The following is an 18564-nucleotide window of genomic DNA, read 5'->3' on the forward strand; positions in this document are numbered from 1 at the left end:
TAGATCGATTAGGGATATTTTTTTAAATCCATTTTAGAATAAGGCTGTAATGTAACAATGTGGAAAAAGGGAAGGGGTCTGAGTACTTTCCGAATGCACTGTATGTCAACAACCCCTGCGTGTTCAACCCCACTGTTCATTTCCAATATTGTTTCAAGAGTTCCTTTGACTACTCAATTTGAAAATCAAAAATATTACCCTCTTTATATCCCGGCATTAAATTGATCATCTTGGATACATGAGACATCACATCTCACCTTTTTCCATGGATTTCACAGTTTAAGAGCAGCTTCATTACTCAAGATGTAGATTTTCCCATTTGTCAGCATAGCTGTAGGACTGTATGAAAGTAACCTCAGTCTCGGCATGCTGTTGGAGTTTTAATTGGTCGGTTTTAGAGCCTTTTGAAGTTTCCCCTCGAGATTTGAATGATTTATAGTCAATAATTCCGCTTGGTAGTTCTATTTAAGACCACTAAGTGGCAGTGTTGTCAAATGCAGAATTTCTGGATATGAATCATATGATGGGCCTACTAATGATCACAAACTACAAGATTATTGGGCTGGTTTCCTGGACATAGATTTAGGCCTAGACTAAAATCAATGCTCAAAGAAGAATCCCCATTTAAATAGGTTTTTAGACTAGACTAAGACTAGGCTTAATCTCTGTCCCGGAAACCAGCCCTGTAAGTAAGGTATACCTTCTATCGCATAAATCTGGTCGGGAGATCAAATGAGCCAATGCCTTTTTATTTTTCTTTAAAAAAACAAAACATGTTGAAAGTGTTAAAATGTGACCACTTGGGAAGCAAAGTGCTTATACCAAGATGACAGTGATTCAAAATACGACAATGAATAAAAAAAATGCGTCAAGTAATACTAAAAATAGAGCATAAAATCAATAAAATGTTACAGAAATGCATGAAATAAACAACATGGGCAAAAAGACCACAGTTACCAGATAGAGAAGAGAAAAGTCCATCGCAATCAAGCTTGGTGTCAATTCAGGAAGTACACTGAAATTCCAACTCCAACTTCTCTTCAATGCTTTCCAATGAGGAAAATGTCGAATTGCAAATGGAATTTGGTTAACTTTCTGAATTTACTGGAATTGACCCCAACCCTGATCGCAATAAAACGAACACTGCCAAGTGCTGGGGTAAATATATATCTGCTTCATTTGTCAGTTTAGAACAATAAAATATAGGCCTCTGAGCAACCACTTGCCTTTGTCCTAACGTTGCCTGCAAAAATACCAAGAAAAGTGACATATCCTGACAGTTTCTTTAAAAAGTACACATACTGAGCTTTATTTTACATCTGAGCAAGACTCGAGTCAAGGTCACTATTTGTTACAAATAGTATCAAAAGAAGCCTTAATTTTCATTTTTCTGCAAGACGCTTTAACAAGAAAACAAATGGCTTTCCTGTGTTCAAAGCTTATTTTCATATATACCAGTATATATATTCTAAAAAAAGAACAAAACAAAAAATTCACTGAAAATATACACCGAGAAATTTAAACCAAGTTCAAAATACAAAAAAGCATTCAATTAATTCCAACTCAAAGGTAAAAGCTATAATCATAAAACGTTGATATTTTTTGCACCAACTGGCCGTTAATAAAAACAAAATGGAGGATAGGAGCCTTGAGAGGATGTTTCCTTGACAACATGTGATTGACATCCCTCCATCTTCCTTGTGATAGTGCAGTCAGTCTAAAGAGGTCAGGCCGCAACCCAAACACGTGGTCTGAAATCCAGTGAGAGAGGGGACAGGGGAGTGTTGAGGGTCGAACATAGTGGGCTGTACAAAGGAAAGGAACGGAGGTGGCAAATAACTTAGGAATAACTTAGAAACAGGTGTTGGGGTATGTGTGGGGAGGTGTTAATTGTGTTTGACAAAGTGAAATCGCTGAACTGTTTTCAGTGCAGTGCCTTGGATTGAGATAGAGCTGCTTGTAAGGAGAAAAAAAGGCGTGAGGGGGCTGGTGAGTGAGGGGGCTGGGGAGTTGCATGCGGTTGGATGATGGTCTTTAGTAGTGATTGTCTTGTTCAGTTCAGAGTTTCTACAGCAGATAGGAGAGTCACTGCAGGAGAGGAGTATAAAGTCAAGTTCGGGGGGTGTATTCCTCTGAGAACGGGAGTTGAGGCTTGGGGGTCGGAGATAAGGTGGAGGAGGGTTCATGGAATCTAGCAGGCCTCCATCTCTAACAGAGGGGCCATAGCTGCTGCCTTCGCTTTGCACGACGTGGAGAAAGCGTTCCGTTTTCCTCCTGAAGTAGAGAGAGAGAAACATTGTCAGTTCAATCGGCAACAACAGAGGGCCTAAACGTGTCCATAGTGATTGCTGTCTTAGGTCATTTGCGAGTGCTGGCTGTCTTTCATACTGGTCAGAAACAGAGATGCAATGCACTTTTAACCCGTTCAGTCTGAGGGAAAATCCCTCACTAACTAAAAAGGAGCTCAAACACATGAAACCATAACAACACATTGCTGTCAACGTCGTCTGAAACCAGACAGTCTCACGCATCCCACATACAGTGAATGAGTGCTGCATCCTCACAATGCTACACACACACACACACACACACTACAGAGGACCTGGGCGAGTGAAGGAGCTCTACAGTTCTGCCGTCTTCAGAGAGCAGTAATGGCGTTGCCGACTGAACATTAGGTCGTAGGTTAGTGACAGGATGTGGCTTGGCATTAGCTTTGATCTCGCTCTGACATCAGGTCACTGTGACCCAAGCTGGCTCCATCTGCTCTGCCCCCTCTCTTACTGACACCCTGATGTCATCTACCTACTGCTACCGCTCTCTCTCTCTGAACGCAACCAGCCATCTAGTTAGGATACAGCCTCTTGTTGACATTTATGCTGCCACCGCTGTGTGTGGGCTGTGGGGAGGTAGAGAGAGTCTCCTCAAGCTGGGAAGGCACTTTACAGGGCCTTCAAAAAAGCCCCGCCGGCCACCATCCACCCATCCATGCAAGGGAAATTGTTTGTCAAACCACAAAAGTGGTTTTGCTCAAAATACTGGTCTGTGGCGAACGTAGCTAAAAGAGTTAGCTTCAGTTATTGACGGACGGGCGGTGTTGGTTATTTTCCAGCATCAAATAGAATCAGTGATCAAAGAGAGAGGGGGAAGAGATTCAGAGGTAGATGTCTGACCGGGTAGGGAGTGAAAGATGTGAGGAGAGAAAAGAGAGAGAAGGTGTATTAGTGGAAGGACCACTCCCTTGTGGTGAGGTCAGAGAAGAAGTGTGTTTTTGTGGGTTGAGAAGTCAGCTGAGCCCTGCAACTCCACCCTGGCACCACACACACACACACACACACACACACACACACACACACACACACACACACACACACACACACACACACACACACACACACACACACACACACACACACACACACACACACACACACACACTCTCCCCTCCCTCCAGATTGCTATACCACATGTGGATGAAAGGGAGTGGGACGGAGGCCGCCTTTCCCAGGGATGGCTGACCCTGAGCCTCCCGGGCGAAGGAGAGGAGGTACTGTTGTGAGGGCCGCAGAGAGAGACAGAGCCTCTGTCGCTGTTTATTTACCTCCACTGCCCCCTTTTTATCCCAGGATCTGAGAGCCCAGCCCTCAGCCCCAGCGCCCCCTTCCCGTCCTGGGGAGCTTTTTCCTTCCCTCCCGGCCACAAGATGAAAAGCCCTGGCTTAGTCCTTCCTGTCTTGGGAAAAAGGCTGGGGGGTGGAGGGGGCGATGGAGGGGTGTGGTGGTGGTGGGTCAGGAGGGGGCATCAGGCCAGGGCTTCACAGTAGACCCACCCGACACCAACACACAAACGCCGGGATTCAGGAGCAACTTGACCCCTTCCCTGCCCCCTCTCCCTCTGCCCACCTCCCCTCCCCTCAGTTAGCACTCAGGAATGCCGGCTGGACTTCTTTGCAGGAAATGAAACGCTCCTCTGTTCCAGTGGAGGCCGGGTCCTGGCTCTGGCTCTCTCTCTCCTTGGCCCAGGGAGGGGATGGGAGGTGGGGGGAGCGATTGAGACCAACGGGGCCCAGCCTCTGGGTCTTTGAAGCGTGGGAGGTTAAGATAACTGGCACGGCCCCGCGTCTCTCAATCGCCGCCTCCACCTTCCCGGGGCAAATCAAAGAGCCCGCAGCTGGGCCCGTCCCGCCTGCCTTCCACTACTCCTCCCCTTCTCCTTTCCCCCCTCCCTCCCCCCTCCTTCCCTTCGCTGCAGCGGCGCTCTGGGATTTCTTTTGGTTCCATGAAAAAGGAAAACACAACCGACAAATTACTGAAAATAAGCCAAATGGAGCGAGGTGCCTCCAACACAGGCAGGAGTGTAGACTTTACCAAGGCAGAGGGAGAGAGGGAGGAGGAGGAGGAGGAAAAAGAGAAAGAGAAAGGAAGAGTTCTGGGAGAGAAAGGAGAGGAGGAAATGCCAAATCAGCTGACTGTTTGTTGCCATGTCTGTCTCGACCACAAAGTCAGCAACCTAGACAGACAATGTTCTTATTTTATGAAATATGGGTTCAGAGATCAACTCCAAATCACAGAAACCCAGGAATTTGTACATCTCGACTGAAATTTACTCCAAGATGGCATTCAAATCTGGAAATAAACCTGATTCTTGTAATTTTCTCTGCCAAGTTTTCTAAATGGTCAGAATCAGGTTTTAACACAGCATTGGCTAGATGGAAAGGTAAATGGTGGCTATTCATATCCAACCAGTGATTGAGACAACGCATTAAGTTCAGGAAACAAAGTCAGACGACCAGAAAAAAACGGAGATGGCCAAACTTTGCACTGACTGTGCTCCGTCTTGCAGAGATAATCACCCTGCTGTGAAGAGTTTAAACTATGCTTTTGTTTAGCGACTCCCTCTCGGCTCAGGAAGTCTCACTTTCTCTATTAAATTGTGACACTGCCACAACCGGCAACCATCAGCTTGAGAAGGAAGAGGTAAAACGGAAGAAGAAAACTGATGTTATTAACAACTGGCTTCGTCCTGTCAGCACTTTCTCTGGCCGGGAGACAGAACATTAAAAGGAAAACCTAGAATAGCTCTGTCTGTCATTTCTAACCTCCAACCAAAAGTCAGGGTGGTTTGGTGGGAGAAACGTTGTTGTTCTTGTCTGGGCTGGGAACACCGACAATGGTATTGTTGATAACGGTGGGATGTTTCGGGGGGGTTCAGTTAAAACAGAACGAGGGAGAGGGGGATGAGAAGAAAAGAGAAAGGGAAGTGGATAAAGGAGGTTTCTGTCTATACGAGGCTAGAGGAAGGGAGAGGGGAGGGTTTTTGATTGTGGGGAGAGGAACGGTAGGGGGTAAGGCTCCCGCCCACCGAGCCACCAAAAGCCCAAACCTCAGGCATGTGCTGGTGAGACTGAGGTAGAGTTGGGGGTCTGGGGGTAGGAGCCCTGTCTCCTTACCCCTCTACCCACATCTGATGCGCCGTCGCTGGGGGCCTGAGCTGCTGAAGTCTGGCCAAGCGCGGCGTAGTGTGGTGTGCCCCCGCAGTACTGCACAGCTACAAAGCTGGAGCTGGGGGCTGGAGGCCAGGGCGGCACTATCAAAGGGCTCGTACAATGACTGCTCCCTCTGCTGCGGCGCACTTCAAAGGAGCCCCACCGCCACTCAGACTCACCATCGGATGGGAGGGAGGGAGGGAAAAGAGGGGAGAACGGGGAGGAAAGACGGGACAGAGAGAGAAAGAGAGTAGGAGGAAAGAGAGGGAGAGAAACCCCCCTACAATAGGAGCCACATTTTGTTCAGCAGAAGTAGAAACTCAGCCACATCTCAAAACAGAGTTTCGTGTTTATAAAGAATTAAATAGAGAAAGAAAAAAACATCTTCCTGCGACCCCTCTCCCCTTCCCATCTCTCCCCTCTGTTACCTGCGGGCCTTTTATGATCCAGAGATAACGACTCAGAAGGGGGGACGTTTTACAAGGCAGCACACCCCCACCACCCCCTCAATCTGCAGAGTCTCAAGGAGCCACCGGGGAGAGACAGAGAAGGGGGGAGGGAAGGAGAAGGAGAGGAAGTAGAGAAGACATGACAAAACCCAGCAGGGAGGGAGAGGCTCTACCCTCATACGGTCACTCCCTGCAGCTGGCCAGACATCGGCACAATAGGCCAGTGACTCAACCAAAACAAACCCACAGACCCAGTCTAAACAGAAAGCCCCACTTTAGGTGATTCGCTGTGTCCTAAATGGCACCCATCCCAAATGGCACCCTATTCCCTTTATAGTGCACTACTTTTGGCCAGGACCCATAGGGCTCTGGTCAAAAGTAGTGCACTATAAAGGGAATAGGGTGCTATTGGGGATGCACAACTCAGTCGCACACATGTAAACTAGAGGTCCCCAAGTGCCCCTAAGAAGTATCAAAGAGAGCCCTTTTCTCTGAAGGAGGAGAGGCAAGAGATTAAGTCCAGGGTTTGATTAAAACCTGCGCGATAGACTCGGGCGGGCACACCTGCATAGTTTAGACATTCCACTACAGCTGCTACACCCCTGGAAGGCCACAAGTGCTGAGGTTGTCTTTTTCTCCTTCACAGGGCTCTGCTGTGTGTGTGTGTGTGTGTGTGTGTGTGTGTGTGTGTGTGTGTGTGTGTGTGTGTGTGTGTGTGTGTGTGTGTGTGTGTGTGTGTGTGTGTGTGTGTGTGTGCGAGCGAGCGAGCGCGAGAGGGGACATTTCCGTTTCTACTTCCTAACCCACAGTAACATTAGCCGGTGGCTGTCGCCCTGATTTATGCCAAGGCCACTCTTTTTTTTCCTTCTTTGTGAAGTCTAGTTTTAAAGAGGAGGCAGGAGATCCCTCTCCTCTACTCTGCTGAGCTGAGACGCTCAGAGCAAGACCCTGAGTGTTTCACAGCCCCCCGAAACCATTCCAATTATCCCAGGTCACTAATAACGCTGTGGTGGTGGGGTGTGTGTGTCCTCCACTGTGGCCTTAAGGCAACCAGCACCAAATCAAACCAGCTCTGGAACTGAAGGTAAGACTCTGAACCCTGCCTGACTGCAGCCGGAGAGTGCGGCTGGCTGTTTGAGAGAGGGGGTGAAAGTGAGGAGAGAGAGGGGGAGAAAGTGAGGAGAGAGAGGGGGAGAAAGGGAGGAGAGAGAGGGATGAGGGGCAGAGAGAGAGTGGAATGACAGTTGGGAGAAGGAGAACTCTCGAGCACAAGAGGAATTTTATTTTTTGCCCTCTCCCTCCCTCCCCCTTGCTCCCCCCCCACACCCTCCCACCCCCACCCCTTGCTCATCAAAGCCTGACAGCTGACTTCTGCCTCCACACATCACAGGCAAACACACGGGGCTAGAGAGAGAGAGAGAGAGAGAGAGAGAGAGAGAGAGAGAGAGACCACTACAGTCAACGCTCTGTACCGCACTAGTTCACCAGCTACCGACACAAACACACCATCTGTGGCCTCCAAACCATTTTTAGTTAGGGCAGTTGAAAAAAAGACATTCAAACAGCCAAGATGAATCCCCCCCCCAAAAAACTAAATGCAAAACGTAGAGCTACAGATTTACTGACTCGCACGAAAAAACTGGGGAAATTCAAGTTTGCTCTCACAGAGCTATCCGGTTACCGGGTGGAAACAAAAGAGCACGTTCATAAGAGTTGGACTGAGATGACTCCGTCAGTTACAACACTGGGGAGTTTTTGTGAACCTTTGTGACTCATGGCCCACGCTCTTCATCAGATTGAAAAGGCCACCTTAGTTAGTAGTCGTCTCCCTTTGTGACAAATGCGCAGTGGCTGAAAAGTAGATAGCCTTAAGGACATGTGTGTTTCCCGACCAGATACACATCTCCCTGTGAATCAGACAGGCTGAGTCAGACAATGAGACTAACAGGGAGAGAGAGAGAATGAGTCAAGAGAGACAGAGTGACAAGTTATGAGTGTCAGAACGAAAGTGTCAGAGAGAGAGGAAGAGAGAGAGAAAGTGTCAGAGTGAGAGGAAGAGAGAGAGAAAGTGTCAGAGTGAGGAAGAGAGAGAGAAAGAAAGTGTCAGAGAGAGAGGAAGAGAGAGGGAGGAAATACACATTTCACAATGTCAAACTAATAGCTGGATTCCCAGAGAGCTGTTTAACTGCGAGGTAAGATAACCAGCTGTTTGCTGGGTCTGGGGTCTGACCCACTGGGGATAACAAACAATTCACTCCAAGAAATGAAACACTGTTGAACTGCTGCACTCATTGGTGTGGCCTTTTCAGCCAGACATTTAAATCTGTACAGCAGAAGAGAAAACACGGAGGTTGTATTGATCCTTACCCTCCTTTAAAGGGGTATTCTGATTAATCATGCCCTGCAAATTAATGTGCAGACAATATCAACAAAAATAAACAAGAACATCCGCCGTGTCCTTTCAGAGTGAATAGATAGACACACTCCATTACAAAACCATTGCAATCGAGGCGAGGGCGGATATAAAAAGAAATAGACAAGTAAGTTCATTTAAAGACGTTCGCTGCCTGAAGTCTGCCGTGCCAAACGCTAACCTCAATCCAGGCTCTTTGGGATCTACATAAATTGAGGAGTCGTGGCAGTCCTCTCTGGTATTATGCATATGAGTTTAAGGTTGTCACAATGAATCAGCCGTGGTGTCCATCCTGCCTCGGAGAGACACAGCTAATTATTGGATCACGGATAAAGTCTCTCCGCCTTTGAAAAGAGGAAGAGGCGAAGTGTGGCCGGCGAATAAGAGAAAAATGGTCCAATTTAGGTACAGAGGGGGGAGCCACCGGTCAAGAATCAAACAAGTGGAAAACCTTTGTCTGGTTCTGATTTCGTTGTAAGATTTACCCTACAGAGAGAGAGAGAGAGAGAGAGAGAGAGAGAGAGAAAGAGAGAGATAAGAGAGTGAGAGAGAAAGAGAGAGTGAGAGAGAAAGAGAGAGAAAGTGAGAAAGAGAGGGATAAAAGAGAGTGAGAGAGAAAGAGAAAGAGATAAAATAGAGAGAGAAAGAGATAAAGAGAGATAAGAGAGAGAGAGAGAAAGAGAGAGAAAGCGAGAAAGAGAAAGAGAGAGAAAGAGTTGAAAGAGAGAGGATGCCATAAAAATGCAGACAGCAGGATGTTATAAGATTAACCTCAGAGAGAGAGAGAGAGAGAGAGAGAGAGAGAGAGAGAGAGAGAGAGAGAGAGAGAGAGAGAGAGAGAGAGAGAGAGAGAAATCTAATGGTAGAAAGGAGGGCATGCATTTATTTCACCCCGTTTAAAGCCTGGTGACACTTTGGTCCAAAAGCTCTACATGTTTGTGTCTGTTACTGGCGCTGGTCACAACTTACCCAATGACAAACTGACGCTTTTCACAAAGAACAACCCCAACCAAATAAACCCCACAACATTTGACTGTTTACGTAGTGCTTTATGTGTTATAGTGCTCGTACAGCACAGCAGCACCCTCCACACTTCACACCAAACCGACAACAAATCTCTATCAAACAATGTGATTTGACAGTATTCTCGTGGAGCGTGGTGTTTCATAGCTTTCCTGAGCCCAGATGTAGTCTGGAAGGTCTAGTCTCCATTCAGGGTCGGGTAGAACAGAAAACATGCAAACCATCTGGGCCTAGGCTGCATGCCTCCCAAATGGCACCCTATTCCATATAGTGCACTAGGTCCATAGGGGTATGGTAGTGCACTATGTAGGGAATAGGGTTCCATTTGGGACGGAACCTCCCACTCCTCCAGGAATATCTGCTGCTATGAAGAGGCCAGACTAGAAAAAGGTCTGTTCTGTAACATCTTTCGGGTCATGCAGAGCACTTTGTCCATTTTCGTGATGGAGTTACGTCTAATAAGGACATCAGTTTGGATTTAAGACAGGACTCATCAACAACAGTTTCTCAGCCACGCACTGCAACGTTCACACAGAGGAGTCAGATGGTCATCTCACTAGCCAGACACAAGACTGTCAATGGAGTGGCCAGGTCAATATACACCCAGAACACAATCACACACACACACCCAGAACACAATCACACACACACACCCAGAACACAATCACACACACACACCCAGAACACAATCACACACACACACCCAGAACACAATCACACACACACACCCAGAACACAATCACACACAGAACACAATCACACACACACCCAGAACACAATCACACACACACACCCAGAACACAATCACACCCAGAACACAATCACACACACACACAGAACACAATCACACACACACACACACCCAGAACACAATCACACACACACACCCAGAACACAATCACACCCAGAACACAATCACACACACACACCCAGAACACAATCACACCCAGAACACAATCACACACACACACAGAACACAATCACACACACACACACACCCAGAACACAATCACACACACACACCCAGAACACAATCACACACACACACACCCAGAACACAATCACACCCAGAACACAATCACACACACACACCCAGAACACAATCACACACACACACCCAGAACACAATCACACACACACCCAGAACACAATCACACCCAGAACACAATCACACACACACACACAGAACACAATCACACACACACACCCAGAACACAATCACACACACACACACACCCAGAACACAATCACACACACACACCCAGAACACAATCACACCCAGAACACAATCACACACACACACCCAGAACACAATCACACACAGAACACAATCACACACACACACCCAGAACACAATCACACACACACACACACCCAGAACACAATCACACACACACACCCAGAACACAATCACACACAGAACACAATCACACACACACCCAGAACACAATCACACCCAGAACACAATCACACACACACCCAGAACACAATCACACACACACACACACCCAGAACACAATCACACACACACCCAGAACACAATCACACACACACCCAGAACACAATCACACCCAGAACACAATCACACACACACCCAGAACACAATCACACACACACACCCAGAACACAATCACACCCAGAACACAATCACACACACACCCAGAACACAATCACACACAGAACACAATCACACACACACACCCAGAACACAATCACACACACACCCAGAACACAATCACACACACACACCCAGAACACAATCACACACACACACACCCAGAACACAATCACACACACACACCCAGAACACAATCACACACACACCCAGAACACAATCACACACAGAACACAATCACACACACACACCCAGAACACAATCACACACACACACCCAGAACACAATCACACACACACACCCAGAACACAATCACACACACACACCCAGAACACAATCACACACACACCCAGAACACAATCACACACACACACCCAGAACACAATCACACACACACCCAGAACACAATCACACACACACACCCAGAACACAATCACACACACACCCAGAACACAATCACACACACACACCCAGAACACAATCACACACACACACCCAGAACACAATCACACACACACACACAGAACACAATCACACAATCACACACACACACACAGAACACAATCACACACACACATACACACACATACACACACACACACACACACACACACACACACACACACACACACACACACACACACACACACACACACACACACACACACACACCTCACTCCTTGAAACTTAACACCATTGACACCACAGGAGGTTGGTGGCACCTTAATTGGGGAGGACGGCCTGGTGGTAATGGCTGGAGCAGAATAAGCAGAATGCTATCAAACACGTGGCTTGATGCCATTCCATTGGCTCCATTCCAGACCTTATTATGAGCCGTCCTCCCCTCAGCAGCCTCCACTGAGTGACACAATGACCATGGTGAGTGTAGGGTGGACCCTGTAGGATTAGTCTGTAAACAGTATACAAGGCTTGACACATACTACCAGACCAGACGGGCATGACTGGAGGGGGGGTCTTACCATTTCTGCTCAGATGTACGCCGTTTTCATTCTCTGGCCTGTACCTGCAGAAAATGGCATCTTTTAACATGTTTGTCTTCACATAAGGCATGTCCAGGTGAGGAAAAGAAAGCCAATTGGGTTAATGGAACGTCTCACCACAAACTAAAGCAGAAATTCAATCAATCTAATGTTTTTATAAAGCCCTTTTTACATCAGCAGATGTGCTATACAGAAACCCAGCCTTAAACCCCAAACAGCAAGCAATGCAGATGTAGAAGCCACTTGATAATAGGTATGGAAATGGTAATATAGCACGCGGTCTACATTATAGCTGGACCGATAGTGATTCGATTTTGAAATATATATTTTTCCCCCAATAGGTTCCTACACAACAGTGCAGTGTTTACATAGAGCTTTAAACTAAGAGCACAGTGGCAGAGACATACAGCAGGTAAACCAATAGAGTGCAAAGCCCAGCGAGTAGTTAAGAAGCCAACCAGCATTTACAGACTAATCCCAAAGTAGGTGGAGTGGAGCGGGGGGTGAGAGAGAGGGGGATGGATGGAGAAAGGAGAGAGGGAGGGAGTACAAAGGAGAGGTGCAGGTTGAGTGACACTGGTACCTGCATGGTGGTTCTGAAAGCCCACTCTAGTGAGGGCGGAGGGGTCGAATGGAGTTCTATGGGGGTCTGGAGAGGGAGGAGGAGGAGAGGGGTGGTTATGGGTGGATGGGGCTGAAACCTTTCATGCATAATCCAGGTGAAACTACCCACATGGTCAAAGTGGGGCCTCTTGATTGGTTATTTCTAGGGAAATGCAGCTTCCCCAATACTGTGTGACAAGCATGGCACAACACCTGGCTATGATTATCTCAGCATTACAGGGGCCTGTTTCACAGTGACAAGACCTTTTATTGCTTGTGGTGCATGTAAGTGTTAAAATGACTTAGGCTAGTGTGAGAGACGAACACAAAAGAGACTGCATGGAGAGTTTGTAAAGGACAAACTGAACACTCATCACCTCATAGAACTACAATCGAGAGGAAAAAGGGAGAGGGGGAAAAGACAGGGAGAGAAAGAGAGGGAGAGAAAGAGAGGAAAAGAGAGGGAGAGAAAGAGAGGAAAAGAGAGGGAGAGAATTAGAGGGAGAGAAAGAGAGGAAAAGAGGGAGAGAGAGTGAGGAAAAGAGGGAGAAAAAGAGAGGGAGAAAAAGAGAGGCAAAGAGAGGGAGAGAAAGAGAGGAAAAGAGAGGGAGAGAAAGAGAGGGAGAGAGGAAAATAGGGAGGAAAAGGAAGGGCGCGAGAGGGAGGAAAAGAGAGGGAGAGAGAGACGGAGAGCGAGAGAGAGGGATGAAAAGAGAGAGAAAGATGGAGAAAGGGAGGGAGAGAAAGGAAAAGAGAGGGAAAGAGAGAGGGAGACACAGAGAGGGAGAGACAGTGGTAGGAAAAGAGAGGGAGAGAAAGAGAGGGACAGAAAGAGAGGGAGGAAAAGAAAGAGAAAGAGGGAGAGAAAGGGAGGGCAAGAGAGGGAGAGACAGAGGGAGAGACAGAGGGAGGAAAAGAGAGAGAAAGAGGGAGAGAAAGGCAGGGAGATAAATGGTTGAGGGAGAGGGAGGAAAAGAGAGAGGGAGAGAAAGAGAGGGAAGAAAAGAGAGGGAGAGAAAGAGAGAGAGAGGGGAGAGAGGGAAAGAAAGATAGGAAGAGAAAGAGAGGGAGAAAGAGAGAGAGGGAGAAAGAGGGAAAGAGAGAGAAAAAGCAAAATTGGGAAAAAGAGAGAGAGAGAGAAAGGGAAAAAGAGAGGAAGAGAGGGAGGAAAAGGGGGAGAGGTTGGTTACCTGCAGCCGGTTCCTGGATCTTCTCCCTCTTCCGCTTCTTCTTCTTTCCCTAGAAAATATAGAGGTGAACGCTTAAAGTGTGGCTCCAGCACTCACCCTCACTCCACCACGCTTAGTCCTGCTGCCGTTTGCCCTGTTCACTCATCCCCCGCCGGGCAGCCAACCAGCACTCCTCGCTCTCTGGGCCTGCAGCCAATCACCACGCTGGGATTGTTCAGAGGGGCTGACCATCTCTACTCCCTGCCTATGAGAGCTGGCTGTCTCCATCCTCTCCACACCTGACTTTAGAATAGTGTGCTCTCTAACAAACACAGACATGTTTGGTAGGATCCATTCCAGAATGTTAGGTTTTGAACCCCACCCTTGCCTACCAATCGGAACAAGTAGAAAACATGTCTGTCCTCTCCTCGCCTGTATCAGTGTGTGCTCTCTAACAACCTATAATGAACAAAACGTCCATCACCATTCTTATATAAAGACTTAAAGTGTAGCAGCAGCAGCGTATGTAGTCTTTTTCAGTCTCCTAACACCAAACATCAATATGTAATTAAAACATAAACATGTGGCTATATATTACTTGGGAGAGCTGGTCCTCGACTGATTACCATGGAGCGCATCAGTCAACCCCCCTCCAGCGAGCGCTGATCACTGAGCTCCACTGTGAGTAAGTGTGTGTGGATTTATAGCTTATACCCAAATCCCCCAGGGAGGGGGACTATAGGTGGAGATAGCAGCAGAACAGTCATTCTAGTCAAATATGAGCAGCACTTTGGTTTCCTGCTGCAAAGTCTACTAATCCACTTATTTATGATGAGCTAATCTGGGTTCCTCTCACACCGCTGTGGCAGACAGAGAGAGGAGAGAGGGAGGGAGGGGGGGAGGGGGGGGCAGGTGATGTGTACAGTAGTCTATGACAGTGAGGATGTGTGTGTGTGTGTGTGTGTGTGTGTGTGTGTGTGTGTGTGTGTGTGTGTGTGTGTGTGTGTGTGTGTGTGTGTGTGTGTGTGTGTGTGTGTGTGTGTGTGTGTGTGTGTGTGTGTGTGTGTGTGTGTGTGGTACAGTACTATGAAGGGCTTAGTTTATGTCGGAGGGGTGCTTGGTGTTAAGTGTCTATGAGACTCATAAGCTGTGTTCGAATACCCATAAAAACATACAGCATACTACATACTTAATGAGTATGTATATACTACAGTATAGGGCAGAGCCCTATACTACTATACTACTAGTTCATTTTAGTATACCGTAAACGAGCGGTGTGCTTTCAGTTGAGCGTACTAGCGCTTCGCCTGTCTACCGGAAGTTGGCGCTGTTGCTATGCAACCTCTTGCTAGCTTGTTAGCATAACAAATGACTAGCTAGACATCTTACGATGTGTGTTCGTAAATTCAATCTGGAGTGCCAGAGAGCGCTCTGGGCGTTCGTAAACTCAGAGCTTTGTCAGATTGTCCGTTCGTTAATTCACGTTCGTTTCGCACTCTGAGTGTTCAGATCTCACGCTGGACGCTCTGGCCGAGGAGTAGGGTTGATCTGAGTGTTCTGACCTCACAACGGCAGTCAAGCAACCAAGCTAACTGGCTAACCTGCTAGCTACTTCCAGACAAAAATGAGAGAACAGCTCACTCTGACCATTTTACTCACCCTAGCAGAGCTGTTTAGGCAGTTTTCATGTTATCCAGAGAGTTGGTGACTAACTGTACTGCTGACAACAATTGAATTATGCTTTTTTGCCGACGACGTTTACTGACACCGGCCATATTCAACGGGTGTTGAGCGTTCATAAATTCATCATTTATTCTACACTCTGGCACACTCAGACGAGAGTGCTCTGAAATCGGAATAGATAGCCAGTCCATTGAGAACGCACACCAACTATACCACTTAGCTAAGCTAAGAATGCTGTGAATAAGTTGGGTAGTACCCAATAAGTTGGGTAGTTGATTAGATAGCATATAGTTAATATACTGGCAAGTTCAACAATGTATTAGTGGCCAACTAACGTTAGGTAGCTAGCTAACATGCCGGTACATACTGCTGTAATGATATGCTATGTGGTTCGTAAGGACAGCGTAGCTAACAAATTGTCAGCCAACATAACGTGCAACATAACTTATTTGAAAAGTCATTACTTTATTACATTGCTCAACATTTTCTTAACATTTGTCATAATTAGTTAAAGCAACGAATATGTATCCGCTCTCGTCAGACTTCGGCATATTAACCACCATTTTCTTCAAATCTGAAAATGTTGTGAAGCCACGCCTATTTTCTGAAGAATTTCATTATGGGTCCTAAAAGCACAGAAATAGTTTCCACTGCTTTCGTATTTTGGTGAATTTAGTACGACATCCGGGAACTTTTGGCATACTAACCTCCATACTATGACCAATAAGCATACTACATACTCAATTTACGTCACAATAGTACGGTTAGTATAAGTATTCGAAAGCAGGTATACGGTAGTAGAGGCCATCAGACACCATGAGGTCATCCTCTACTTCCTGGCTTATTGCTTTAGCCTATCAGATCAGTCCTTTCAGATCTGTCAACACCAATGGGGTCAGGGCAAAAGACTAAAGTCTGTACTGCAATGTATTGTCCTGCTCTATGCCGTCCTGTCCTCTACTCCCTGTCCTGCAGTGTTTCCCCCAGCGTGGTGTGGTGGCGGCGGGGCGGCGGAGGCAGAAGGTGAGAGGTGCTGAGGGGGCTGTCCAAAGAGAAGGCAGGTGAACACTACAAAGAGCCCCTGTCGTGGTGGAGTGAAAGTGAGTGCTGGAGCCACACTTTTTAACAACGGCAGGCGCTAGCATACAGTCACATACACACACACGGAACAGTCTCACACACACATATATGGAACAGACACACACACCTAGATGAACATGACATATTACTAACATAACAGGTGCCCTGACACACACACACACCTCTTGTTGCTGTGCCATCTGAAATCACACAGTAATCTACTCATCACTAAGTGCCTACGCTCTTGGTAGGGGCATCAACTCTGTTTACATATCCAAGGCTTCCATGTTGATACGGAACATCAAAGACTGGCAGCACCATCACAGGCCACTATTCTCAGTGTCGCATAATACTGAGTCTGTTACTAGAATCCATTATGGTGGTAATAATAGCATGGAAGTAGAGTGCTATGAATTACACATTAGGCTGTAGCATAGCAGCTAAAAATGGACACCATTATCATGGAAAAGGCTAATGTTTATTAGAATGTTGTAGCTAGCATTGTCTTTAGAAATCTAACACAGAATACTAGCTACTGTTCTGAAATTCATAAACAACATATAGCCTACATCAAAACTGAACAGGCCTGGGTTCAAAGAGCATTTTAAATCTTTTAAATACTTTAGCGGTGTTTGATCAACCTTGCCTGGATAAATATGACCAATGGAATAGCCCCAAAAGTGCAAACCCTGCTCATCTGGCACTCCAGGCAGACTCAAACACTCAAAAGTAATTGAAAGATTTCAAATACTAGTTGAACCCCGGTCAGAAAAATACAATCCCAGTTGACAAAATCACACACACAACACACCTCTCCGCTGCCAATCCGTTTCTATATGATACTTACATAATTATCTCTGGCGGACCATCCTGGGTAGAGCTGCATGTGGAGCTGCCGTTCCTTGCGGGCTAATTCGTAATACTTAGCTTGCTCTTCTCTGGATAAAGCATGCCACTGATTCAGTACGAGGAGAGAGACAAAAGGAAAAACAGCACACAGTCAATTACTGGTCTGCACTTTCAAGTTCCCTCCAAAGATCCCTCCAAAGTTCCCTCCAAAGACACGGGTGCTAGTGTTTTGCTACAGAAAAAAATCCTTTACAAAAATGTACAAACGTTTGGTAAAAAGAAATAGGGAATATATTTTTTTTTAAAGGGGGCGAACATGATGAAGAGATTAGCATAGAGAGAGAAAGAGAGAGAGAAAAAAAATACTTTGATTTCATATCAAAACACTGGTTCCAATTTAGCGGCGCTTTTGCTTCAAACTATGTCAGCGGGCAATTACCGAACACAGGCCGCAAACAGAGCTTTGCTGTGGCTGGCTGGCTGGCCCAAACACCAGGGCTTTCTGTTAAGGCTTTAAACACGTTCTATCGGTCTCTTTCTCATTCACTTTCTTTCTTCTACTCCCAGTCTCAAAAGGAACACATTTTGTCATTTCCAAACCACACTATTATTATCTATGGTAAGTTTTAAGAAAAAGACAATTTGGTTGAATGTCCGCCAGTCAGTCAGGTCGAAAGTGGATCTGTCTGATGAGGGGAAGTAACAGGTTAGGACAAGGAGAATGGTCATCGTGATTAGTCACTTGAAGGACCTTGATGTAGAAGAGTTGAAGGAACATCTCAAACATAGAAAGAGAATCCAGAGAAAGGAACCTCTAGCCAGTCCATCCATTATGACATCATTTGTATTTTGTATTTATTAGGGATCCTCATTAGCTGTTGCCAAGGCAGCAGCTACTCTTCCTGGGGTCCAAACACACTAAGGCACTTACGTTACATACGAAACAAAAGATAAAACAGTACATCGTATAACATTATTACACTCTCTCCATGATTTGCATGGGGAGGCCCGTTCTATGGATTCTATTTCTATGATCTGGAAGCCCTCTAGCTGAACGAGAGATGCTGTCAGGTGGTTATGGTTAACACAAGAACACAAATGGTGTCTTATGGACGTTTCCCTAGCACACATCATCACATTGTCACGGTTTCAGACCCTTGATTACAGAACAGGGGGTGGTTAACCGTTCTCCACCCC

General features: G+C 46.5%; 1 protein-coding gene across 1 annotated transcript in view; it reads right to left on the minus strand.

Moving 5' to 3' along the window:
- Positions 1–740: 740 nt before the first annotated feature.
- Positions 741–18564, minus strand: part of lef1 (lymphoid enhancer-binding factor 1) — a 60522-nt gene continuing 42698 nt past the window's right edge. Inside the window, exons 8-10 of the mRNA XM_038981776.1 lie at positions 17366–17473; positions 13777–13825; positions 741–2274 (exon numbers count right to left, since the gene is read on the minus strand). Coding sequence (XP_038837704.1) covers positions 2192–2274; positions 13777–13825; positions 17366–17473 — 240 coding nt within the window. The 3' untranslated portion in view covers positions 741–2191. The remainder of the gene's footprint in view (positions 2275–13776; positions 13826–17365; positions 17474–18564) is intronic.

The sequence above is a fragment of the Salvelinus namaycush genome, chromosome 42, assembly GCF_016432855.1.
Source record: "Salvelinus namaycush isolate Seneca chromosome 42, SaNama_1.0, whole genome shotgun sequence".
NCBI lineage: Eukaryota > Metazoa > Chordata > Actinopteri > Salmoniformes > Salmonidae > Salvelinus > Salvelinus namaycush.